Below are 27044 nucleotides of genomic sequence, written 5' to 3'. Positions count from 1 at the left end.
TTATTAACTAAAACTACCTATTAACCTTTGAACATAAACATACAATGTGTGTTAATTGAAATAAAGTTGTAATACAATAATATGTAAATATTACATGAAAACTATGAAAAATAGAAACGTTCCATCGGCAACTAACTGAAACAATTTTAAGTTGAAGCACGAAAGTAACTGGAAATAAATGCTAACAAACAAACAAATAAATAAATAAATAAAAGCTCATCAAAATTTTAATGAAACTTTATTAGTGTAAAAACTTTAACAGTGTAAAAATGAACTGTCTGAGGCACATGACATCTTGACCAGTCCAACGCAGTGTATTGGCTCAACCAGTAGGGCAAGTTTGGGACGGAACTCTCTGTCTTTCTATCAAGTTCCGATAAATTATTTTGTGTCAAGTGACACACAAATTCAGAATTTTAAAATGGGCATTTTCCCCATAGTACTCAGTGTCCCATCCAGACCTATAATCGTCTTTATAGTACAAAAAATATATTACCTAGATAAAACTGAGACGCTTGTCCCCAAGGACCAACTGCTATTTTGAGTGCAGCTGACTATTATGTTGATCAGATTTAGGCACTAATCTCTTTCTAAGGCTTTGATACAATTAATGCATATTAAACCAGATTGGGAGCCAATTTACCATAATACGAATCTGTTATGTTCACGTAAGAACAGAGTGGTAGGCCTGAGGCAGGACTGGGTTTAATGGTCATGGTTTTCTGTATGCTCATATTTCTGGGGGCACATACCTCCCATTTTCCCTTTGAAAAAAAAAAAAATCAAATTTATTGGCCTTTACTTTGAACGTTGACTTGAACAATGACAAAAGGCAGATTCAGCTACATAGTGAAAGGTTTGAAAGGGCTACTCTCTCAGAGCACTGAGTATGTGTGTGGGAGAGTGCCTTATGATGGACGGCTTTAGTTCAGTCCTTGAGGGTGAAGCGACAAGGATTTATCTGTGTTGTGTCTGATAGGCGGCATGTGAAGCGGGCACTAATGTGACATATTTATGGGGCAACTCTGCTCCATTATCATCTGTAGGGGAGGCCACAGGGCAGAATTTGCTCTTCCCTCAGTAAACACCAACTCTGAGTGAAGAGAGAGAGGGCTTGCCCCACAACAGCTCCAAATTCTGATATCAAATCATTTTTTTTAACCATTATTAGTCAGATAGGATGATTGCAGTCTTATGTTTGTCTTTTGTTTTATTTACACATTTATATCCCACTTTTCCACTCAAATGCTTGCTGTGTAGGTGAAAACATCAATTGGTCCAGACTTATTGTAACTTTAATGTAAGACAGAAGGACTTACAGCTCAAAGAGAGAACACGCCAGTGAGAACCCTTTGGCGAACGTTCCGTTAAGCAGTGAGCAAAATTGACAGAATATTCTCAGAGTGCTCTCTCTTGAAGATGTACCTACGCACACCTGTCACATCTGTGGCGCAAAGACGTCAATAAATCTCGCCACTAATGCATGCAGGAAATCTCGAGCTTGTCCAATATTCATGATAGCTTGCTTGGATTTGCTGTACTGTACACCTCTTCCAGACACTCTAAGTGTAAAAAGCTTTCTCAGCTAATGGTACAGTAATACAGAATAAAGTCATTTCAGTCTCCCACTTCTACCATACCTTACTGCGGAAATTCTTTAAAATGCCCTATAACCAGCGGTGACCCAAAAAAATGAAACCAAATAATAGTAGCCCTCCTGAGTGCGGTGGATGCAAAATGCTCTATAGCAGGGATAGGCAACTTTGGTCCTGGAGGGCCGGTGTCCTGCAGAGTTTAGCTTCAACCCTAATCAAACACACCTGAAGAAGCTAATCAATGTCTTCAAGATCACTACAAAGTTACAGGCAGGTGTGTTTGATTAGGGTTGGAGCTAATCTCTGCAGGACACCGGCCACCAAAGTTGTCTATCCCTGCTCTATAGCCTTTGCTCACTGCTAAGTTAAACCACTTAACTCAGAAAATGGACATTGAGAAGTCGGAAACAAGCCAAGCTATTCATATGTTGTTTGTAGTTCATACGAGACAGCAATATCGTAAAAAAAAATAAAATAAAAAATCATATGAGACCCAAATTCAAAGTCCTTCCCAAACCCTAAACCAGAGGTTTCAACTCTGGCCCTCAAGATCCACTTCTCTGCAGAGTTTAGTTCCAACCTTGGTCAAACTCGAGGTCCAGAGTTGAGAACACCTGCCCCAAACCTAACCATAAATGTATGATAATTATTCTAATCCTCAGAACATAGCACAGACCCTTGTTTTCTGGGTCACATTCACTGTCTTTCTCTCCTCCATGTTCCATCTTTTATTTTCATCAAGTCAGCAATTCCAGTTGTAAAAACCTTTTCCTTTTCTTCACAAGCAGAGAAATTGTTATAATGATCACATACTTGCACTCCAGCTCTATTAATATTTTATTTGCCTCGAAAGATCACACAGAGGAAAATAAAGTATCCTTACTTACAGTTTATGTGTTTGTGAAGCTGTGTTAGCAGCTCTTGATGCACTTTCACATGAATCGTGAGCAATCTTGCACAGCCGTTCATCTTGTTTTGTAAAAGCTGCTCTTTTCATTTTGCCGATTACCTGTTTTTTTTTTGTTTTTTTTTTGTTTTTTTTGGGGGGGGGTGGTTGTGCACGCAGGGTCAAATCCTGCCACATCACATGGATTCTCACCAGCCCGTGTCATTTGACTCTGAAAAGACAGCCAAGTGATTCATCATCGGCGAGCGATGGAGTCACTTTTCATCATTCTTTTAATAATACTAATGCACTCGCACCCCCACCAATAGAGTGTACGACAATACAAGCCCATACAATAGATTAGCCAAGCCCTTGAGGGAGGAGAACAAATTAAGAAAGCGCCTTATCCTCCATTTCTTATGTAGCAAATATATATATATATATATAATGAGCACGCTAAAGTGATGGAGAAAACTAAATGCTAATGTTGGGGAGAAGTTGAAAGAAATGATTTTTTTCGGGCTTCAAGCTGTAGCTTTTTCACATTGTGCTTATTTGCATTCTTGAGAACCTCTTCAGATTGTTAGTCCGTTCTCATTGCTGAAGTAATGTGAGTGGGAAAGTTTGAATGCTTCCTCTAGTTAATGGCTTTTAGTGTGTCTGTATTAGGTGGGAGATGATCCACCTATCACAGGAGCTCCTTTGCGGTCCATTATGTCTTCACCTACAGCATAATGTTGATAGCCAAATCCGCTGACCCTTTAAATGTGAAGAAAATGTGCAATTCTCCTCATGAGCTATGGAAAAAAGGAACGAAATGGAAGCCAACGGTGTTACAGAGGAGACGGAATAGAAGGCAGAGAAGAAAGTGAGAAAGAGTTTGTCATTCTGCGTGTAGCTCCTTGCCCACAGTGGCATAGGGTCATGTTTAGACGCTAGCTTGGACATGGCTTTCAGTCAAGTGTGAGAGAGTTTAGCGAGAATGTTTTAGGGGTTGACCGAGATAGGCCTGTCCTAAATATACACACTCCATGGCCCAGGGTGAATTATACACTGGCAGCTTGGGCTGTGTTGTAAATGTCAGTGAACGCGACAGACCAGGAGACAGCTAAAGCAGTCATGTATGAACACCATACACTCCACAAAGCCCTACTGCGCTGACATTATGGTCGGCATACGTACCACTGCAAGGCTACTGGATTTTTTCTTCATAAAATGTACATTAATGACCGTAATTACAAAAATGTGAACTTCAAAGCCAGTGCAAGAAGGTTTTTGTCATTTTAAATGCTATTAATGACCCGGATACCAAGTAACCACAGATTTACTGTAGTAACAATTGATATAACCACAAAAGTACCAAAGCTACTATCATGGTAATATAAAATTGTAGACATTGTAGCATGGTAATACTATGTTTATAGACATATATCATGATAACAAAATTATAACATGATAACTGTATGGTGTAGTATTAAGGGATCTAAAATATAGTCATGCAGAATAAGGCATTTATATGTGCTTAATGTCACGTCTGTATGTCACGTCACTTTAATACCAACAAACAGCCAGTATGCTAGTAATATACAGTACATCCTAATAATAATCTAGTTAATAGTGAGAATTGGTGCTTAAAATGAAGTGTTACGTGATGTTATTATTACTTGGTTAAAGTGTGCTGCTGAATATAGTGACAAGCATTTATGGTAAACTAAAATAGACTTTAACATTAGTTCTGTTAAAACATGTAAATCATGCATTTAAACATTTAAAATGCACAGCTTTTAATTTGACATTATTACAAAGTGCTATTTTTAAAAGTGCACTTAAGTGTGTTAAGAAATAGTCTGGAAAATGTACTGTCTCAAGTAGCCTTTTATTTCATTGATATATTATCTGCAAATACATTTTTATATACACTCTTTAAGATTAGACGTAAACTCAAGTGTACATTCAGTACAATAACGTGTACAAGCACTTCTTTTTCACAAGACATTTTATGAAACACTTCAGTAAATACAATAAATGCATGGATATTACATTCATTCAGTATATGGCATTGCCATATGATGGTTTCACCATTCTATACAATCTTTTGTAAGGTACTTTAGCAGAACCTATGGTTGCCATGGTAAATGTTTAACCTGTCTGAATGCTCACGCTATTTCTACTGTACACGGCAGTTCCCTCACACTAAATTAATTTTGGTGCAACTTTTTCTGTGCAAGTTTTAGCAGGAGGTGTGTGCCAGGGCATGATTCTCTCTGTCTGCATACTTTTCCCCCCCTGATGGACCATGTTGATCGTGCAATATTACAGCCAGGAGTAAGTTTTATTAAATTGCCTCACACATTACCAGCCTCTCTATGCAGCTCACTCACTGCACACAAAATATGGAGGAATATGTACTGCTTATTAGATTTTCAGGTGGTGCGTCAGCAATGTTAAAATCTATTGCTTTTTATAATGACAGCCTCATGCTACTATTAGAGCCATTTCGTGGGTACTATTTCATTTTTATTTTGTACCCCGTCCAACTTTAAAGTCCAATACTCCTATTGATAAAGAGCCAAATCCTTCAGCTCATAATAAAAATAAAAGCAACATTTCATTCTGATTAATGCGCTGCACGTTTCTAGTGATGTATGAGGATGTAGCTTAAGCACGCTTTTAGGCAGAATACTTCATTTGAAATCTTTCATTGAAAATCTTCTTCAATAACCAGTAATGCTGCTGAACAACAATTAATACACATTATCTTAAGCAATAAGCTGTGGATACAAATGTTTATTGAGTTTAGTTTCATGGCGGGCATGTTTAACGCTCTCCTGCTAAGTAAAGTCACTTTTCACAAGCTTAGCCTTTTGAACGCTGTGCTCTGTTGAATTCATCAAGAGCTTGCTGCTGTTGTTTATTATGCTGGCATGACAAGTGATGCAGTGTGCCGGCCGGGAAACGGGACAGATTTCCATATGACCTTGCGTAATGCAATTGCACACGGAAGAACTTGTGGATAGTTTTATTGCTGAGAGATGATCGACTTTGTTGACTTTTTCTCAGAGATTTAAAAGAGTATGACGACTAAAAGTCAGATAGCTTAAATCAGCTAGTGTGCGTGTGTGCATACGAACGAGAAGAAACAGATTGCGTTTCTGGAATAGGCTCCAGCTGTTAAGGTCTCCCTTGCGGTTTCTCATTGTGGAGACACGGCGAACCTTAGTAAGAGATGAGCTGCCTTAAAGCTTTATGCATTCTCTCCGAGCTCACAGTTGCCTACTGCACCCTGTCTGTCAGCGCCGCGCTGTGATGTGCGCCTTTATCAGAGACAGCACACAGGAAGATGAGCTTTTTCTCATCAGTTTTATCATCGTTAGGGTGTGTGAAGCCAGTGCTGTCGAGACAACCTGATGGCATGAAAGTTTGATGCAGAAAATATCCTGTAGGTGTTGAATTTTTAATGACATGGCAGCAGACAGAATTATCAGCACCCCCTCTTGCCACGCTCACAGCTAGTAAACTCCTCCAGCACCTCATCTACGCGAGGAAGATGTTTTCTCCTCGCCGCTAATGTTCTCTTTTTGTCTCTCTCAGCGTCTGCACTTTCCTTAATGCTGCGCTACAGAGAGACAATTATAAGGAAACATGCTTCTGACGTGTTTGTCCAGTCTCGCATGAGGGCTCCAGCGAAAATCACGCCTGGCTTCCTGGAAAACAGGTTCAGCCTTATTGGCATTCACAAACTATCCGAGTATTGGCTCTCAGTCCACCCGTAGCTGATTGATATTTAGAGATGTTTGTGGGACCAAAACTGTTTGAACTGCAGCTTTCATAACAGACTCATCAGCCCCTTGGATCAATAAGGATAAATATTTCCCACAGCCCCACTGCTTGAGAATCAGTGTTGCACTGCTAGGTGGGAATGGGCAAAAATCAATCCGCCTGAAAGAGAAAAAGAGAGAGAGTAAGGAAGAAAATAAATGCCTTCAAGCGTGCTAAATATCCATTCCTAGGGGTCAACAGTCAAAATCTGGCCAAAAATTATTGTATGTCATTGTAGGAATCATTTTGTATCAGACATTTTATATCACGGTAACAGTATTAATAGATATCTATGCTGGAAATTCAGTCTTATTATTACAACCATGCATTAATACAGTATTTATTAATTAATTCATTTATTTTCAATTGACTTAACTGTACCAATTTAAGTTATTTAAAATGTAAAAGGACTTCAAAATTGTTTTATGAATTATAAATGAATGATAACATAATGCATTATATATATATATATATATATATATATATATATATATATATATATATATATATATATATATATATGATACATTTGAAGTCACTAAGTAACTGATGTACACTACAGTCTGCACACCTGAACAGATTTGTCCACAAATCATTTGAATTCTATATTAATGCAACCGTAAACAACTTACATGGAAACAGCCTAGCAAAACGTGTCAGAAATAATTTGCTTCCATTATAATGAAGCACTGATAAAGTTGTTACCTGCAGCTGTTAAAGAACATTTTTTCCTATGATTTTTACAATTTTCTTCCTCATTATTTTTGTCTCGTTTTCCAGTACAAGTATCTAAGCATTCTTAAATCAAGATAAATTTATTGGAAGCAGCTGACACTAGAAGACTTGGGCATTCATGTTAAATATGGCACTTACAGTATGTTCATAATACCATGGTTTGACAGAATCTCTTCCGTTTGATATATTTCTATCAGCTTATTTTCTCTTCAAAACAAGCAGGCAAATATATAGCTGGACTGCCAGTTCATGCCAATTCAGACATGTTTAAATAATCACAGCATTAAACATTAAGAGACAGTTTGGTTTAGAAGACATGAACCCCTTTGCCAATAAAACCATCTTTATTGCTGCTGTGTTCTCTATCTCTCCATTTATTTTTGGTTGTGTGAGTGTATGTGTGAGAGAGACAGATTTAATCGAATAACTTCGCCACGAGGAATCAAAGTCAAATGCGAGAAAGCGATGTTGCAAGGTGCTTTGATCGCTGCAGACACGCAGGTATAAACCCCGTGTGCAAGTGCTTTTAATAAAGTATGCTCATTCTTCTGATGAGCTTGGGTGTGAAAAGGCTAAAAACTATTAAATTAAATACACATAGAGATTTTAAGCCGTTAGCTTAGCTAGTGTTAATATGCTGGCCCAACCTTGAGCAGAGGGTTTCCAAATACATAATGACAGGAATGAGAGATTTAATATAGGGTGCAATGTGAACATACAATGATTTATCAAACCGTAGATGATGTACAAACAGACACTGAGTTATTAGCATTAGCTCTTATTGTTAGCATGCAATTACACACAACTTAAAGACTCCCCAGCCTCTAAACTAACATAATATACACGTTCAAAGCAGGTGGCCAGAATATGTGTGTTTAGTGTCATTCTCTCCTCCAGCCATCCTCAGGTACAGTACAGAGGCTATTGATATCTTAGTTCAGCTCAGGAGAGTGTAGTAGCGACAATAAACTGACACTGGCCTTGATTTAGCTCAAGCCACCTGTGGTACAGGCAAGAGACCCACCATTGGGGCACATCTTCACGCTTACAGTCATTTGTGATAACACAGCACACCTGTAAGTGCTCTATGCACCCTCGCAAAGGAATATCAGCCACGTGTGTAGGTCAGAAATACTGAGAAACTAGAATTTAATGAGGCTGCAGAAGTATTTCCGATTTTGACACAGAATTTCACTGTTAAGTCAAAAAGTAGTTTCATTATAATAATATAATATAATATAATATAACACAGAGCTCACTGGAATACTTGATTCTGATTGGTCTGTCAGGACATTCCAGACAACAACAATGTCGTCAGTAGTAATACTGAATAACATACAATATAATGAACAGGTAAGATTTTAAATCAGTTTCATCTCAGATTACTATCTCTTGTCCCCATAATTATTTATGTGATGAAAAGCTGTATAAGAAGTGGTATAACTGTACCATATCATTATATAAATATTTGTCTAGTTTCAACTTGTTCATTCTTCTTGGCTAAAAGCCACTTGCTAGCAACTGTATTTTTCTCAGAAGCTTTCTATTTAGTTACTACGAATGTATTTTAAAGCAAATACATTTTGTGCCCAATTATTTACAGTGGTGTGAAAAAGTGTTGGCCCCCATTCCAGATTTTTTATTTTATTGCATGTTTGTCACACCTTAATGTATCAGATCATCAAACAAATTGAAATATTAATCAAAGATAACACAAGTAAACACAACTTGCAGTTTTTAAATGAAGGGCTTTTTTTATGAAGGGAAAACAAAATCCAAACCCACATGCCACCCCCCCCCCCCCCCCCCCCCCCTAACTATGGCTAATCACACCTGAGTTCAGTTTCTCTAGCCACACCCAGGCCTGATTACTGCCACAGCTGTTCGCAATCAAGAAATCACTTAAAACTTAAATAGGACCTGCCTGACAAAGTGAAATAGACCAAAAGATCCTCAAAAGCTGCACATCATGTTGAGATCCAAAGAAATTCAGGAACAAATGAGAAAGAAAGTAATTGAGATCTATAAGTCTGGAAAAGGTTATAAAGCCATTTCTAAAGCTTTGGGACTCCAGCGAACCACAGTGAGAGCCATTATCCACAAATGGCGAAAACATGGAAGTGGTGAACCTTCCCAGGAGTGGCCGGCCGACCAAAATTACCCCAAGAGCGCAGCGACGACTCATCCAAGAGGTCACAAATGACCCCACAACAACATCTAAAGAACTGCAGGCCTCACTTGCCTCAGTTAAGGTCAGTGTTAATGACTCCACCATAAGAAAGACACTGGGCAAAAATGGCTTGCATGGCAGAGTTCCAAGACGAAAACCGCTGCTGAGCAAAAAGAACATAAAGGCTCGTCTCAGTTTTGCCAGAAAACATCTTGATGAGCCCCATGACTTTTGGGAAAATACTCTGTGGACTGACGAGACAAAACTTTTTGGAAGGTGTGTGTCCAATTACATCTGGCGTAAAAGTAACACAGCATTTCAGAAAAAGAAACATCATACCAACAGTAAAGTATGGTGGTAGTGTGATGGTCTGGGGCTGTTTTGCTGCTTCAGGACCTGGAAGACTTGCTGTGATAAATGGAACCATGAATTCAGCTGTCTACCAAAAAATCCTGAAGGTCAATGTCTGGCCATTTGTTCGTGACCTCAAGCTGAAGCGAACCTGTGTTCTGCAGCAGGACAATGATCCAAAACACACCAGCAAATCCACCTCTGAATGGCTGAAGAATAACAAAATGAAGACTTTGGAGCGGCCTAGTCAAAGTCCTGACCTGAATCCTATTGAGATGCATCCTGTGACATGACCTTAAAAAGGCGGTTCATGCTCAAAAACCCTCCAATGTGGCTGAATTATAACAATTCTGCCAAGATGAGTGGGCCAAAATTCCTCCACAGCGCTGTAACAGACTCATTGCAAGTTATCGCAAACGCTTGATTGCAGTTGTTGCTGCTAAGGGTGGCCCAACCAGTTATTAGGTTTAGGGAGTAAGCACTTTTTCACACAGGGCCATGTGTGTTTAGATTTAGTTTTCCCTTCATAATAAAAAACTTCATTTAAAAACTGCATGTTGTGCTTATTTGTGTTATCTTTGATTAATATTTAAATTTGTTTGATGATCTGAAACATTAAAGTGTGACAAACATGCAAAGAAAAAAAAAAATCAGGACGGGGGCCAACACTTTTTCACACCACTGTATTTATGCTGGACATAGCTGTGTATGTAATGTGCATCCAGCCAGTTGTTGCAAAATAAACCCCTTTGTGATGATATAATATAATAATATAATAGTTATTTATAAAATCTATAATCCTTTATGTATTTATTTTATTTTAATTTTTTTCTAGATTTAAATTTTTTTTAATTGAAAACTGGTCGTTTTAGCCAGCAAGTTTCTGATTTAAATAAAAAATATGACTCACATGCACATTTAAAAGGTTTTTAAGATGACAAAATGGCTGCTGGAGGATAAAGGTGCTTAAAAGCACGTTTTTTTGCATGCTGAATGTCACTGTTTAACATCATGGGATCGCATAAATTAATTTAAGCCTTTAGTCTGAGCGAAACCTCTACTGCATTAAGTTATTTTGCTATTACTTTGAAGCTAAGTTAGTATACAGCCCCATCAAATTAAAGTGTGTCTTTGCACAAAGGGCTCTTCAAACAGGAGTGATGCTGAGAAGTTTAACGTTTTTTAGGTGCTAAATTGAGAGCACAAAATGGGCCGCGGTAATGCTTTAGCAATTATCTGTTCCCACGCTTCCCAGTATCCAGGCAAAAAGAAAGTGTTGTTCTTCATATTGTCATGGCCCATATACACACGTCCCCATTTTGTCTTTTCCAGATAATCACATTGTTAAAACCTCGTAAACATGCCACGGAAGGTGGTCGCCTGTGTGTCTTTGCCCAGTTCACTGGACCTTAATGAAAGCCTCACAAAACCAAAGCCTGTCTAGGCTGAGAACTTTCTCCAAAAGTTCACTCGTCTTTTGATGAGGTGCTAGACTGAGAACCAAGAGGACGTCTCATCAAGACCTCACGGCATAACCCCGCGGAAATATGAACCCTGCTCATATTGCAAGTTTTTGCTCAATTTCAGCAGGCCTGAAGGGCCAAAACCTTCCAGTGTTTGAGATCTGGAGCAGCCAGCTAGACTCTCTCTACCTCCAGTTTACTTAATTAGCCTCTTACACCCCTTGGCATGCTGGGAATTAAATGCGGTGACTCAATCTGGTCCCTTTTTCATAAGAAATATATGCAGGGTCCACGGCTCAGGCAAAGTGGTGTAGTGCGAGGCCAGTTAGGTCGACTAACAGAGAGGTTATGAGTCCATATATCCGCAGGGACGGTGAGTTGTTCGCTGTTGATGAGATGAGATTGTACAACTTGTAACATGCACGACTGGAAGTATCCTGACAATATGACACCATTTCTCATCTGAATTTGTTTGTGCTGGAAAACAGTTTTTATTTGTTACCGTGTACTGTATAAATCGATTAGGAATAAGCCGGTGTAGCATTAAGTTAAGACACTTTGTTTTAAACCAGCCCTCTTGAGTTATTTAATTCAAAAATTGAAGCGAAGGCTGTATCCGTGTCAAATCACGGTGGAAACAATTGTTTGCTGTCCACAGTTTGGGAAATCAGTCAACCTTCATTGTGTGCTTCAAGCAATTCTGTTTCCTTCTCCCAGCCTCTCTGTCTTTCATTTGGCTTCTCATTCTCTTTAAGTGTGTATTTTTATGTTTATGTGTATGTGTGTGTGTGTGTGTGTGTGTTTGTGTGTGTGTGTGTGTATATATATATATATATATATATATATATGAGAGAGAGAGAGAGAGAGTTATTCCATCCTCTGCTCTGTTCCCTCAGTGGTAAGTGGAGCAAAGCACAAACCAGTAGGTTTGTGGGATTTAATTGAAATTGTATTTTGACAAATACGCATTTAATGGTGTAAAATAGGCTATTGTGCGTGTGCGTCTGGGAACGTGCGATAAGGTATCCAGTTCTGAGCCAATGAGACGAAGTCTAAAGACCAACAGTGAGGGAAAAAATAAAAAATAAAAATCACACACACACACACATATACTCACAAACACACACGCATGTGAGATTTTAATCCCCGTCTGTCTCTTATTTTCTATATATGTGTCTCTCTTTTGGCACAGAGTCAATCCTAGCTCAAGCCCTACCATTTTCTAATATATATGTTACAATTTTTCAATTTTTGCTGTCTGTCCACCTCCTGAATGCTTCTCACTCTATCACTCATACTCTTTGTCATGGAAATTATGTAATATACGTGTCAGCGCTTGCAATGCGTTTGACCGTTGAAATGTATTTGACTAAAGTGGGGAAAAAAAAAGGAATTTACTTTAGTTTCAGATTTGGGAACGTTGCAGCATCACTGGTCTTTTCAGATGCACAATGCATAATTGTAGTTTTTTAGACTCTGAAAATGTCCTCTGGTTTCCCAATTTAGAGAGCCAGACATGTCAGTGCTGTGATTGCGTATGCATATGAGCACGCTTGCTCTTTTTTTATGACAGATAGATGAGAAGTCAGGAAAATGAGGGTCAGCGCCACATTTTCGAGACTCGTGATGCTTTCTGATGAGAGAGGGAGTGAGCGGGAGATGCCGAGAGAGGGAGTCGCATTAGGTAATTGGCAGTGAGATAGTCGGAAGAAAGAAATTATGCTAGTTAATTTCTGCTCAATTAATCATAGCTGGAGAGCTCTAACGGTACACTAATTATTTCCCCAAGTGCTTTTAAGCACCATAAGGGGACACCTATACCTGTTCAACACTATAGTGAGAATTTGCATGGAGTTTGCTGAAACTGGGTGCATTGTGGGTATTATTATTATTGTTATTGTTATTGTCATTATTATTATTCCTTCCTTTTTTATTATTATTATTTTACATATTGTTATTAATATTTCCACCACTTATAACATACACTTAACCAAACAAAGCCCGTAATTTACAATGCAATTACCTTTTTTTTCATACATAGTAGTAGTAGTTGTTGTTATGTCTGCTCAATAATAATAAAATAAAATTACAAAAAATAAAAGATAAATAAATAAGTAATAATTAGAAATAAAGTTACATTGTGAGATATAAAGCCACAATTTGGAGTTAAAGTATCAATTATTGGAAATAAAATCACAATTTTGAGATTAATTCAAAATGAATGGCAAAAGTGAGATGTATGCACATTGTGCTACATTGTGAGATTGGAAATGTATTTTATTTATTGTTTGTTAATAAATTAAGTTATTAATATTAAATAATAATAATAATAATAATAATAAATGTTTTTACACAAACAAATGACATGCAAAATTGTAAGAGTGTAGAGCTTTTAATTACTATACAGTTGCTCATATACTTAGATTATTATAGAAGAATTTGAATAAGAAATATTTGAGATTATATTGAAATATTGACTTATTAGTTTAAGATTTTGGTATCTTGACAAAAATTAACACAATGTAAAGTTTTGGTCTCTTCTGAAACTACAGGAAACATTTACATTTACAAGACATGTGAGGTTATTAGGCTTGCTAAGAGAAAAATCTGAGAAGCATGGGATTTAAACCGCTCCATTTTCTCTGTATTTAATCTCATTACTTTATTGGAAAAACATTTGATATATTAAAGGCATCTAATTTTCTTTCATATGTGAATGTAAGATAATAATTCGGAGGCGACCTGTAGGGTGTGGGCCGAGTCTGATGTAGAGATAGAGACAGGAGTGCAAGAGAGGAAAATAAATACACACATCACTCCACTGCACCTCATTGCACCATGTCTGACATGGTTGTTCTCCTGCTGTTGTGTTACTGTACACTCTGTTGTACTGGCTCAGTGATGCAGCACCGCTGAAAGCATATGCAGTGCAAACGCTGAGGTTACTGAAGCAAACCAGGTCAACAGTCCTCAGTCCTCCTGAAGCTCTACCGGCTCATTCTCGCCCATGACGTTAGCTCAGCTAAAGCACTCGTGAGCTGACTGCTGTGTTACCTCGACTAATGCTATTAGAGGGCGTTATGCTGTCAGTTTGCCAGGAATTTCCAAGGGAAAGCTCTAAAAAGTAACTTTTGATAGCTAAATCATTCTGTTTGCCCATCAGCACATACGCTACTACTATAGGTCATATGGCCTCAACAAGTATCTGAACTTTGACTCTAGTTCATCAAGATGTCCCTCTGATTTTTGACAATCAGAAAGTTTTGAAATACTTGTGATGTATAAATAGCCTTGTTTTTCTTAATTGTGAAGATCATTTTAATAATTTAAACTTTTTTTTTTTTTTCCACTCTAAAGAACATTTTATGCAATGCAAATGAAGGTTCTTCACGGAACTATCAATGCCAGCAGAGAATCTTAATTGTTTTAAGTATGTAATTGTCTATATACTTTTTTGAAGGGTCACTATATGTGTATAAAAGTGAAGTTGGATGAAAGATGTGATGGCTTGAGTCTAGGTGTCCACAGTGTGCAAAGAAATAAAGAAAGTGATAGAGAGAACATTAGATCAGCAGCCTAATGAGTCTACAAGGACACAGCATTATTGAATCAAATGGACAGCACTAACTAAAAAAAAAAAAAAAAAAAAAAAATCTCCCTCATTTCTTTCCCTTAACATTCCAGCCTTTTCAGTGGTGTCAACCATCTCTTGTGCAGACGCCTCCTAATGAAAATATAAAACTCGTGAAGCGTCTGTGGACAAAGACAAGATAATGTGTTAAAGAGGGGTTTTAATCTCACTAAGAGAAAGAGTGTGATGCTGATTAGAGGCTGATTTTAAATGCAGGAAAAACAGGCAGGACATTCACAGAGGGACAAAACATTCCCGTTGTTGGAAGGGAAAATGGAGAGATGGTGTCTCAATATGTGCAATTCATTACTACACAGTATCCAAAAAGCAATATGTCAGCAGGATGTCATGATACAGTCGGTAAACAATACCAATCTGATGTACTGCATCTGCTAAGATTGTGATGTGTGAAACAAATGGACACTTTGCTATCCCATAAGAATACGGAAGCTGAGGAGCTGTCAGATTTTAAAAGTTAACTAAAAAGTGAGGAAATGTGAGATGGCAGTGCTATTGATATTAATAAAGTTGTTCCTTGTGATTAAATTGTATTGGTTTAACAACACCCATATTTTCACAGTTAGTAGACTACCATTTGGTAGATTTTACATGAGGGCAAGTAAATGATGATAAAGAATATTTTTGGTGGTGAACTATCCCTTTAAATATGTTCTTGTTGGCAGTGATTTTGTCATTTCATGCTGTATTTCTCTCCCAGTGTGAACAGCATTGACACTTCTTCTTGTGGTTTGTCGAGGCACGTTATTGTGTGCGTGAACACATGTGGCCGATGCTATTCTGTAAATGCTGTATATCTATCGGATAATCTTGTGGATTCCGCTGAGATTTTAGACGGTCTCTCTCTCACAGACGCACACAGAGCGATTGGACAGAAGGGTCAGCAATTCTGGCTGGCAGTTATGTTTTGGCAGGGCCTCCCATCCGGAAAACAGAGAGCAAAAGAGCAGCCTGTAGTTCAGCGGGCCTCTGAGGGATGAGGCTTAACTTGCAGAAGATGAAAACACATGCACACGCAGAGCGCTGAAAATATAGAAGGGCGACTAATGTTTTCACGTGCAAGCACATTCACGCGTGCTACAAAAGCTAGGCATAAGCCTTAAACAGCGGGACAAAATACACACACACACACACACCCAAACACATAGATTACAAAATCCTCATATCCCTGTCAATTAGCTGAGCCTCTGGCCCACTTACAGCTTTCCAGAACCCTGCCACCAGCCTCACAACAGCAGAGCTCCAACTGCGCCAGGGAATCCACTTTTGTCCACACGTAATTAACTCACAGAATAGCTCTGAGAGCCATATCTTCCGTTCCCCCCTCCTGCCGTTCCCCTGATCTCTAGTTTTCAAACCCTCCGTCGGAGAAGAGTGGATGTTTCTTTTGAGTTATTCAAAAGGACTGGCTGTGGAAAATGGCAGGCATTATACTCCAAGCCCCCGTCAGCAGAAAGGCCCACTATACGGAGTGACAGTTATCGTGCCACAGAGCCACATGCGTTTCCGGCTTCTCTGCAGCCCGGCGACATTCACTCTGCCCTGGGCTAGAGGCCCAAGTATGGCCCCCTTTGTTTGGCGTCTCCAAAGCCTTGCTTTTCAGGCTCATAACCGAGTTTTAAAAGTGGCTTGGGGTCACATTTAAAGCCATGGGGGTTGTAGACAGAATATGAAAGGAAGAAATACTCTTTTGGGTTTGCAGGCCCATAGGCATTTAGTTTCGCTATTGTTACCCTAGTAAAAAATATATTTTTTTTAAATACATCTATTTCATACTAAGTATAGTTCAAATCTATTAACATATTTACTGACAAATCGCTCAAGACTTGCTGATATAAAAATTATAATTAAACTTATTTGGAGTACTGCTTGTACACAATCTTAATATTAAGCCTATACAGTGGCGGAGCCAGAGGGCTAGTTGGGGTGGCAATTGCCACCCCAGACGAAGTCCTTGCCACCCCTGTTGCCACCCCGCTGAAAACATTACACTGTTTAATTTTAACGAACTTTTCTCAAATCTCCCAGCGGACGTGAATGCATCCTTACGCAGCACGCACAAGCGTGCAGCGTGCTGTTGCTGCTACACTTTTCATTGGTTAAGCTGACACGCAGCTCTTTCGTGCTCCAAAACATCGCGGCAGCACATACGGGACCGATGAAGAGCGTTTTGCTGGCATGTACGGCTTTTATTGGTATTAAATTAAACGAAGTACTGTTTTAACGGGAAGTAAGGGAGACATTGCACTGTAGTGCTTAGCATTAATTAGAGCTGGGCGATTTTTTCCCCTAAAATAAATAATAAAAAACTCGATTTACGATTCGAATCGATTTTTTTTGTCTGTTACGATAGTCACTGTGTCAGATTACACGATTTTGACTCCTAACAATTTTGTCACGTCGTGGACAAGAAACATGTCAGACTACACGTTGTTTTCCGACCAGTCATCGCGAGCTGTCTCACACACTCATTCACTCGCACATACACAAGCTCACTCATATAGCCTACACACATACACTGTCTCACATACACGCACTCTCTCTCTCACACAAACACACACACACACTCACTCACTCTCGCGCGCACACACACACAGTCACACACACTCGCTCGCGAACGCACTCTCCCTCCCTCACTCACTCAATCGCTTACTTTTTCGAATTACTTTTTGCTGCTCATTTATACACTCACTAAGTTTAATAAAAATACATAATACATTTATGTAATATTTAAAGGTGTTAACTGTAATCTTACAATGCAAAATGATAATTTACAAAGGATTAAATTCATCACAATTATGTAAGTATCTGGATATTTGCCGCGGGGCGAGGGCTTCAATAACCTCTCTCTTTTTTGACCATACATGTGTTTGCATCCCTGAATAGATGTGACTGTAGAGATGTACTGAAGTAACTTTGTGTAGACATACAATTTATTAGCACTTAACATAACATGTCTAGACGTCTTTAAGCAATTTTCCTTGTGTTGTCAAATAGGCTAGACCTCAATATACTCACATTTTGTCGTAATGTATTACTTTAGTATTTGTAGTAATGGTGTACTCATGGTAAATAACAAGCAAATTGTTCCAAATTTTGGTTTCTTCATGAGGTGTGTAACCAAGCTTTCCTTTGAATAGGGACAGCACAGCAGAATGAAGAGAAAAAGCGATATTTTCTAAAGAAGCAAAAGTCAGGTGCAGATCAGGGCCAAACAGATCCCAGTGTCAGCTGTTGTAGTGAACCATATGTAGGTGGTGGACAGGGAAGTCAAGAAGAGAAAGATGATGACACACAAGAACCCAGTGTATCACCAGCAGGTCAGAGCAGTGAGCAGAGGCAGTAAATTGTGTTTTAAATTCAGATTGTGTGATGATTTTTGTGCAAAGTATTATGGTATAATATCCAATGATAATTTTATAATGAATTCAAATTCAGAAGAAGACCAGAGTGAGACGGTTATTTCTACCAGTGATGAGGAAGACAGTGAGCCAGTCCTAATAGAAAAAGAAGAACAATGCACTGAACTCCCCATACCCAGCTCAAGCATCACATGTGCACCAAAAGGACCAAGTGGTAGGTACAGTAGCCATGTACAAAAAACATTAAAGGGATACTCTACCAAAAAATGAAAATTCTGTCATCATATACTCAGCCTCATGTTGTTTCAAACCTGTATGAATTTCTTTCTTCTGCTGAACAGAAAGGAAGATATTTAGAAGAATGTCAGTAATCAGACAGTTTTAGATACCATTGACTTCAAAGTCAATGGTATCTAAAACTGTCTGATTACTGACATTCTTCTAAATATCTTCCTTTCTGTTCAGCAGAAGAAAGAAATTTTGGAAAATAAACAACTTTAATTAATCTGTATACATTTTGTGGAAAATAATTTATTTTTAGTGTAATTGAACACTTTGTATATTGACCCCCCAAAATAATACCTTGCCACCCCTTTGCCACCCCTGTTTTAAAAGTCTAGCTCCGCCACTGAGCCTATAATGTTTTTAATGTCACTATTGATGACGATTGTATGATCTTTGAATAATATCGGTCTTTAAATGCAAGATATTTAAAGTGTACCACTTTAGCACAATCAAATATACTTCTGTGTATCTTTATTTGGACTTCAGCACTACTTCCTCATAATTAAAGTGCATTATAATTAGTTGTTCCTATGTAGCAGACTTTAAGTATACCAGTTCACTATACCAAAAGTACAATTGCAGCATATTTTTATTAAGTACATACATACAGTGCCCTCCATAAGCATTGGAACAGTAAAGACAAAATTGCTCTGTTGCCTGTGGAGTCAAGACATTTGCAAATATGAGACAAAACTACAGAATGTCACATTTTATTATTAGCCATTTCAACACATATATGTTTTACCAAATAAAAAGAACAGCACTTTTAGAGTTCATCCCACTCATTGATGTGAGCATAAGTATTGGGACAGTTGAACATAAGGCAGATATAAAAGATTAAAATCTATTATTTAGTTGCAGATCCCTTGCGCACAATCACAGCAGTGAGTCTGGGACCCATAGACATCACCAGACTCTTGGTCTCATCCTTTAAAATACTTTTCCCAGCCTTTAATGCAGCCAATTCCAATTGTTGCTGGTTTTGGAGAGTTTCTGCCTTTACTCTCCAAAACAAGCTATTCTGTGAAATTAGATTAGATTAGATTAGATTAGATTAGATTAGATTCAATTAAATTCATGTTCAATCGGATTTAAATCTGGAGATTGACGGGCAATCTAAGACTTTCCATTTCTTTGCCTTTATACATTCCTTGACTGAACTGGCAGGGTGTTTTGAGTCATTGTCCTGATACAATAAGAAGCACTTCCCAATGAATCTGGTGGCATTTTATTGAATATTGGTAGGTAAGATGGTTTTGTACCCTTCCAAATTCATTCTGCTACTGTCATAATACATTAAGTCATCAGTAAAGTTGAGAGGGCCTGTTCCAGAGGCAGCCATGCATGACCATGCCATGACACCACCTCCACCATGCTTTACAGATGAGGCTGTATGCTTGGGATCATTGCAGTTCCCTTTTTTTCTCCACATTTTTGCTTTCCCATCACTTAGATAAAGGTTCATCTTTGTCTCATCGGTCCATAAACACAGTTCCAAAACTCCTCTGGCTCACCTTTGTGCTTTTTTGCAAACTCTAATCTTGCCTTTCTATTTTTGGTGCTGGTCAGAGGTTTGCATCTTGCTCTGTAGCATCTGTAATTCTGTGTCAACCTCTCCTGAGGACAGTAGATTGTCAGAGCATCACCCCAGCTTTCTGGAAGTTGTTGGTGATTTTACAGGCACGTCTTTTAGGATTCATTTTCACAGCTTTTATGATTTGTCTGTCACCAACTACTGTTGTTTTCTCAGCCGATCAGGTCGTTGTTGGTTGCTGGTGTCGCTGGTGGTTTCCAAACTGTTGATTTCTCTATGCCCTTTGTTTTTGTTAGAGCTCTAACTGACTTATTATTTTCTTTTAGCATCCAAATTGTTTGCTTTTCTCTTAAAGTCAGCTCTCTCGTCTTCATCCTGGTTTGTGTGTGTCATCATCGAATGCAATATTCAGAATGCAGAAATAATGGATATAACTGATACGACACATTCCCTGCTTTTAATATCTGAAGAATTAATGCAACAGGACACAGCTGATCACTTAGAAAGACCTGTGAGGCAACTGTTCCAATACTTAAGCTCACATCAGAGGGATGAAACTCTAAATGTGCTGAACTTCTTAGCTGGTAAAACATCTATGTGTTGAATCACCCAATAAAAAAATGTGACATTCTGTAGTTTTGTCTCATATTCATCTTTTAATCATATTTGTAAATGGCTTGACTCCACAGCCAACAGAGCAATTGTGTCTTTACTGTTTCAATACTTTTGGAGGGCACTGTATGTAAATGCATTTGCAGTATGCTTAGCATGACATAAATGTATTTCAAATACATTTTAGTATTTTTATTTTTCACTAGTGTAGTGTTTTGATTCATTCATTTCCAATTTACCTTATACCAATCTTAGAGAGTGAGAGAGTGAGAGTGTATTTGAAAACGTTGAGAGCATTTTAAATGGCACATACAACTTTTGATCATGTTCATAGTATGTAATTACATACATCTATGTTTGCTTCTGACTTTGGGATCAATTAAGTAAAAGTAATTGCAAAATAAATAGTTATAAGACATGTGAAGTTAGTTCTGAGAAAAGTTTGATCAATGCCTCTCAGTTTGATATTTTTATGCAATTCAAAAACATCCATACATTTTTGTTGCATCTACTCAAATATTTAAAAAAGAGAGGAGAGAGAGAGAGAGAGAGATGTAAATGGATCAGTGGATTTCAGTCTGACTTATTCACTCCTGCAAGATGTTCATTTAAATGAAACAAGGTGGAGGCAAAGCCATTCTAGCAATGATTGAATTCATCTCAATGCATATTTGACCCGTGTCAGCCCCCATCTAAATGCTCTGAATTATTGCTGCTTCAGAGTGTGTCTTTGAGTGACATCTTAAATGGTCTCCATCTTACCTCTATAATGAGCTGGAAGAGAGACAGAGATTGTGCAAATCACAATTACATGCTGCTATATTACATTAACTGCAGCCTAAAATCAGGCAATGTTCTGTTCCATTTGCAATGAGATTATTGGACAAAACTGTTCTTAGAAGAGAACCTAAAATAGGTGCACAAACTGGAAAAAGACGAAATCCAGTTAAGACTAGACCAAAAAAAAAAAGAAAAGATGGCTTAAGCTGTGAGAGAACAAATTTATAGGGAAGAAAAAGAACATTGAACAGGAAACTATACTTAATATGCCATCGCTTATAAGTTTCACTTGAATGCTTCAGCTCAAAAGCAGAATGGATAACCGACAAAATAATCTAATGTACAAGAATCCATCCATCTCTGAAATTGAAGACTTTTCAAAGTATGTTCCATGCTCAGACTAAACCATAACATTTTTTTTATTATTATTGGCTTTATTTTTTTGTGAAATGTATGTGGATAATGTAATGTAGAGTTATAGAGTTAGTGGCGGAATAGTAAAACAGAAGCGTAGCCTCCAGTAACAGGCTGTGTGGCAGCGGTGTGCAAGGAGCACTAATGAAGTACCTTTCTCATGCATGCTGCTTCTTTTGTTGTTTTTCACTGGAGGAAACAACAGATGAAGACGGCACGGTAAGCGATAGATGAAAAGCCAATGTACGGCCTTGAGGGGCCTGAATGGTACGAGAGCCAGGCATTGGAGTTGTGAAGCTGTGGAGATGTGGTAGTGGTCTGAAAGACAGATTGGCATGAAATGTTCATCAACTGAACACTAACAATCAAAATTGGCTGGACTTGCAGCTCTATATGCACAGAATACTAGGCTGATGGAAAATGCAAGATGTTGAATCTCTTTAGTTTGATGGACAGTTATACTCCAGAAGAAAATGAATATTCTGTCATCATTCCAAACCTGTATGACTTGTGTCCCCACTTTTCTTTCAGGGAAAGTGAAGTGCTGGATGGCTTTTTATTCACTGAAATGTTGGTCTAGTTCTCATTGGCATGTCAATGAGAGAAAAAGCAATATCTGTTTGTTCTTTTGAGTGAACTCTTTAATGACTCAACTGATCAATTTCTCAGAAGTCTGAATGCCTTATGTTATATTAATTATGGTATTTCTGTGGTGTTTTTGCGTTTCTTCTGAAGCTTGAAACCTTCAGTCTCCATTCAGGAAAATTACACCCCAAAGCAACTCTTGTTGTTCTAAACACTTATGATATTTTCTTTTGTGGAATATTAACAAGAGAAGAAGCAGTATATGATTAATTTGAGCCAATGAATCAGTTGATCTAGTTCACAAAAGTCCAAATGATTCTTTCACAAGTCTGATTAAACTACTGTTTATAATCTTCTTTTTCTTTCTTTCTTTCTTTCTTTCTTTCTTTCTTTCTTTCTGGCCATTCGTTTTGGAAAAGTTAATTTTTGTGTTCCCTGAACGAAAGAAAGTTTTGAAAATACATCAGATTTTCTTTTTCCCTGCCATTTCCTTACAGAGACTTAACCCAGTGTTTTAAAGAGATGAGTGTCTGATCACACGCTGACGTTTTCCTGACAGCCGTGTATGTGAATAACCTGTTACATTTCTTAATGCTTCTTTGAACACATTAACTGTCATATAAGATTTATCCAGCCATTTTGTAATCCCTGTCTGAAGCATTAACATTGCACTGGCATATCGACGTCCTGCAGATCGGAGCCTACACACTCATCTTTGTTATTAGTGCTATTGAGGTACCGTCGCTTGACTGAACGTTCATTGGTGCATGACAGAGCTTTGTGGGGCAAACGTACATCCACACCTCTCCCTAGACACTGGGCAGAAATCCAGCCTTACGGTCTCATAAAAGCGCACAGGAAGCGGCACTGAACTCTTTCTGCGGTCTGGTGTCTCAGTCGGACCCAACTAACCCTTACTTGCCCACAATGCAACCACACCGCAGAGACCGCCATTAAAGTTAACAGGAGCTCTTCAGGCATTATAGTCTGGCCTTGAGGTCAGGAGGACATGTTTGGGGGTTCGCTTGAGGTCAGCGAATGGTCGTAATTGGACAAGGATGCTAAATTGGTTTGTGGCAACTAGTATCCTGAGCAGTCTGGAGAGACAGTCTGAGTGGGTTTAAATGCCACCCTGTTGTGATGGGTGACTGAAGAACGCCATTCATAGCACTCGTTCTTTTTTGCAGCATTGATTTCCTGGAATTTAAGGGCTTAGCAATAAAGAAAGTTGTGGAGCGACACGTTTGTTGCTCTTGTATAGATGTGTTTATTTATTTTCTCACTCTCAATTTTTCTCAATCTGTCAATGGATATATTTGTATGGTCCATCATAGAGGACATGTTTTGCAAACATGCCATGTAATCAATTGATTCTCAGATAACTGCAGCACATTATGCTTTTTTGTCTGACACCTTTCACTAAATTGATTAATCTTACATAGCATTGCACTGTGAAGGAACCGAACAGTGATTCTGCCCTATTCTTTCTTTGCAGGAGAAAAAGAACATTAAAAGTAAGCCATGGTTAACCCAAATTTTTGCTCTTCAAAAAAAGGCAGCATGCTTTCTTTTTTAGATTTGCACTCACCCTCTCTTGCTTGTGCCATACCTCACACTTGGTCATTAACCGACCATCTCTAACACTGCAGCTTTGTGCTTTGGCATCAAAGGTTAGGGATTTCAGCATTTACTGTTTGTGTGCACTTCAGCTTAGTGCACTTCATATTCAAACTTGTTTGTGCAAAGACTTTTGGCACATCTGATGGTTATCTGTTTGCTTGCCAAGTGTTTAAAAGTGTAAACAGAATTCTATTTGTTCAGAAGACATTCTGAATAGAAGAGATATGAGATATTAAGGATACTTGTGGCTTTGTGTCTTTGAATCTAAAATCTCTTCTCCCTGCCTGGGAAAATAAGCAATCATTCAGATGTGTGACAGTTAGAGCCTTTAGAAAATGCTTACATAATCCTTTTAATTTACATATATGTGTTAAAGATGTACCCCAATAGCATGCCACTTCGCTGCAAATCCTCCAATATGTCGCTTCAGAAGTACACTGTAGGTGTTCCCTCAGGCCAAGGAAGGGATTAAACTAGAAAAAGACACATTGTCTTCTTTTCTGTACAACTTTGCTCAAATTTGATAGCTTTTGTAGAGTCAGCCTGTTAGTAGAAACATAAAAAACATAACGCATACACGACGCTCGCATAAAAGCACATCAACTACACACACATTAGAGATGGATCCAGGCCATTAGTTTAGAAGTCAGAAGTCATGGAACAGTAGAATTGCCCCACGTTTTCAAAGCATGGTCTTCTTTTTGGAGCTCACATTATTTCTTATTTTGTTTAATTTGTGTTTTAGCTTTAAGTGTTGTTGTTGTTTGTGTATGTACCTTTCCATTTTGTGTAATGTGGTATGTGTTAACCATGAAGTTTTTTTTTTTTTAAATGCACAAAGCTGATCAAAAACATTTGTCGAACACTCACAATTCTAAAGCAATTTCATGAGACACATACCACAATTATTATTATTATTTTTTTGTGTGTCAATATTTCAGTGTTTTATTCAGTTTCTCCAGTTATTTAAAGCCAAACAACGTCATTAATGTTCCACCGCATCTGTTTCCTTCTCTCTGTTTCTCCCAGACTCTCGGCCCCTGCCTGACGTAGCTATGACGGGTAAATGCACGCGGGAGTGTGATGAATATGGCCACTCAGATTCCTGCTGGATGCCTGTGCGCACCTCGCCTGAACGTAGGCCCAAGGCCACCCCTCCCAAACTCTCCACCTTCATGACCTCTCCTGGGGGCAGCGTTGCCGAACAGCCCGGCAGCCAGGAGACGCTAGCTGTTGCCAACGGGGACCCCTCGCACTTGCTGGGTGACCGTAACCGTAATCTCCTTAACAAGAAGATGGCCTCCTCCTCCTCATCCTACGACACCTTTAGTTCAGCTGGATTTTCCGCCAGTGAGGAAACATCTCGCCCCACCGAGGAGATTCCGCTAGCGCCCACGGGTGAATACAAGCCGACACAATGCGGAACTCTCACGAGGCGGGAAGTTTACCTGTAATTGACACATGGCAATGCGAAGGGACGATGACAGTGACTCAGCATGGTCAGAGATGCTGTTAGCAAACCAAAACCTAAAACAAAAGCAACATGGATTTTCCTCGAACTGCTCGCACAACTAGTGCGACGCTACTTTCGAAATTAAATAGCCGTCTGAGTAAAAACTGTGGAATTACATGTTGTAAATGTGTGTGAGAAGGATGAGACGGAGGAGGGGGAAGAGGCTGAGGTGGAGAGAAGGGAATGTTGGTGGATCAGTGCTACTTTGCTGCTAGCGTATCGGGCCCCGTAGACTTCCCCAAAGTGCTGCCTGGTTTCTGTAGACCTCTTTCTAAACATGCATGCATCATCTAGCCCCTTAAGAGTGTGTTCCCCTTGAGACGGCCCTGGACTATACCTTTTTTTCTTTGTTTTTATAACTGATCTTGAACCGATGACACTGGTTCTGTCTTTTAATCCGTTTTTATTTTTGGGGTGGGCGGGAGTGTTTTTATGTGGATGTATTATGTCCATATGCAATCAGTCGAAGTACTGAACTGTCCGGACAACCAATCACATTAACAAAGTAGAAAAAAAAACAGGCTAATGATGGACAAAAATCATTGTACGAGATCGGTGATGGTATAACTACATGATGTCGGAGCGCTTCGTACGTCGTCATTGACTTTAGCCTTTTACAAAGGTTTGTAGATACTCAAATGGCGCAAGTGAACGGCGTACGCGCTGACGAACTTACAGTGCGAGAAGCAAGTTTACCTGTGTGCCTATCAACTTTATGTACAAGTGAAGGAACACAAGCATACACAGATCCACTAATGCACGTTTTTTTGTCGTGTGGGTGAAGTATTGTACATGTATATATATATATATATATATATATATATCAAATCTGTGAACATACTCTGGACACACACATTGAAATCACGAGCGACTCATTTTCATCCCGCTCACATGCACCTCTGGAAGTAGAGGGAGGTTCTTTACATTGCAGAGCTTGTCATTTATTTGCCTGAATGCCATGGGTTTGTGTAATTGTGGTTCATCCCTCTTTAGATGTGTGAAACTATGCTGACGTTTTAGTGGTCTCAAGATGGCCTCCTGGCGCACACACTTGCAAACACACACACACAGACACAGTTGATCCGCACATTGTACATACACATATAATTATCCCATAAAGCCACAGGAACACTATTTGGATATGCTACTGGGGTGAATTAGTTTAATAATATTGCCCTGCTGAAGAGCTTGAGCTGGCCCTGTGTAACATTCCTAGTATGAATGTTAAATAGAGCAATAAACTCATTCAACAGATTCACTCTCAATCTCACACACTTCAGAAGAGTAATCAAGGATGAGAACTCATGTCCCTCGTGTAGCAGTCAGAGTGAATCGACTACTTGTACAATCACATTCAAAGTTCGGCTACTACAGGCACGATAGGAGCGATTGCAATGTGACACATGATCCCGCTGTATAACCAAAGTATCGGGAACAACATGACGTGATGTCTCAAAGAACTGGGACAGGAAAGCTCCTTTTTAGGTCACATGTTGCTTTAATTACCTTCACATATGTTTCAGTGCAATGTGGGGAAACCACGTGCGCACTTATTCATGCATCATGGGCCTATCCCAAACCATTTGAAAGAGGAGGAGTATACCTAGGAGGCATTGTGCTTTTAAAAAAGGAGGTAAATTATTCAGATGCAATTGATTTTTTGTTTTGTTT

The 27044-nt window shown here is 38.8% G+C and overlaps 1 protein-coding gene across 1 annotated transcript in view; it reads left to right on the top strand.

Annotated features, from left to right (window-relative positions):
* Positions 1 to 25314, top strand: part of LOC306876451 (protocadherin-7-like) — a gene marked incomplete at both ends in the record, with an annotated part of 140582 nt that extends 115268 nt beyond the window's left edge. Inside the window, 2 exon segments of the mRNA XM_079427620.1 lie at positions 23736 to 23754; positions 24890 to 25314. Coding sequence (XP_079283746.1) covers positions 23736 to 23754; positions 24890 to 25314 — 444 coding nt within the window.
* Positions 25315 to 27044: the final 1730 nt, after the last annotated feature.

Source organism: Barbus barbus (assembly GCF_936440315.1).
Source record: "Barbus barbus genome assembly, chromosome: 1".
NCBI classification, from domain to species: domain Eukaryota; kingdom Metazoa; phylum Chordata; class Actinopteri; order Cypriniformes; family Cyprinidae; genus Barbus; species Barbus barbus.
Note: the sequence above shows the minus strand (reverse complement) of the source record. Positions and strands in the feature narration are given on the sequence as shown.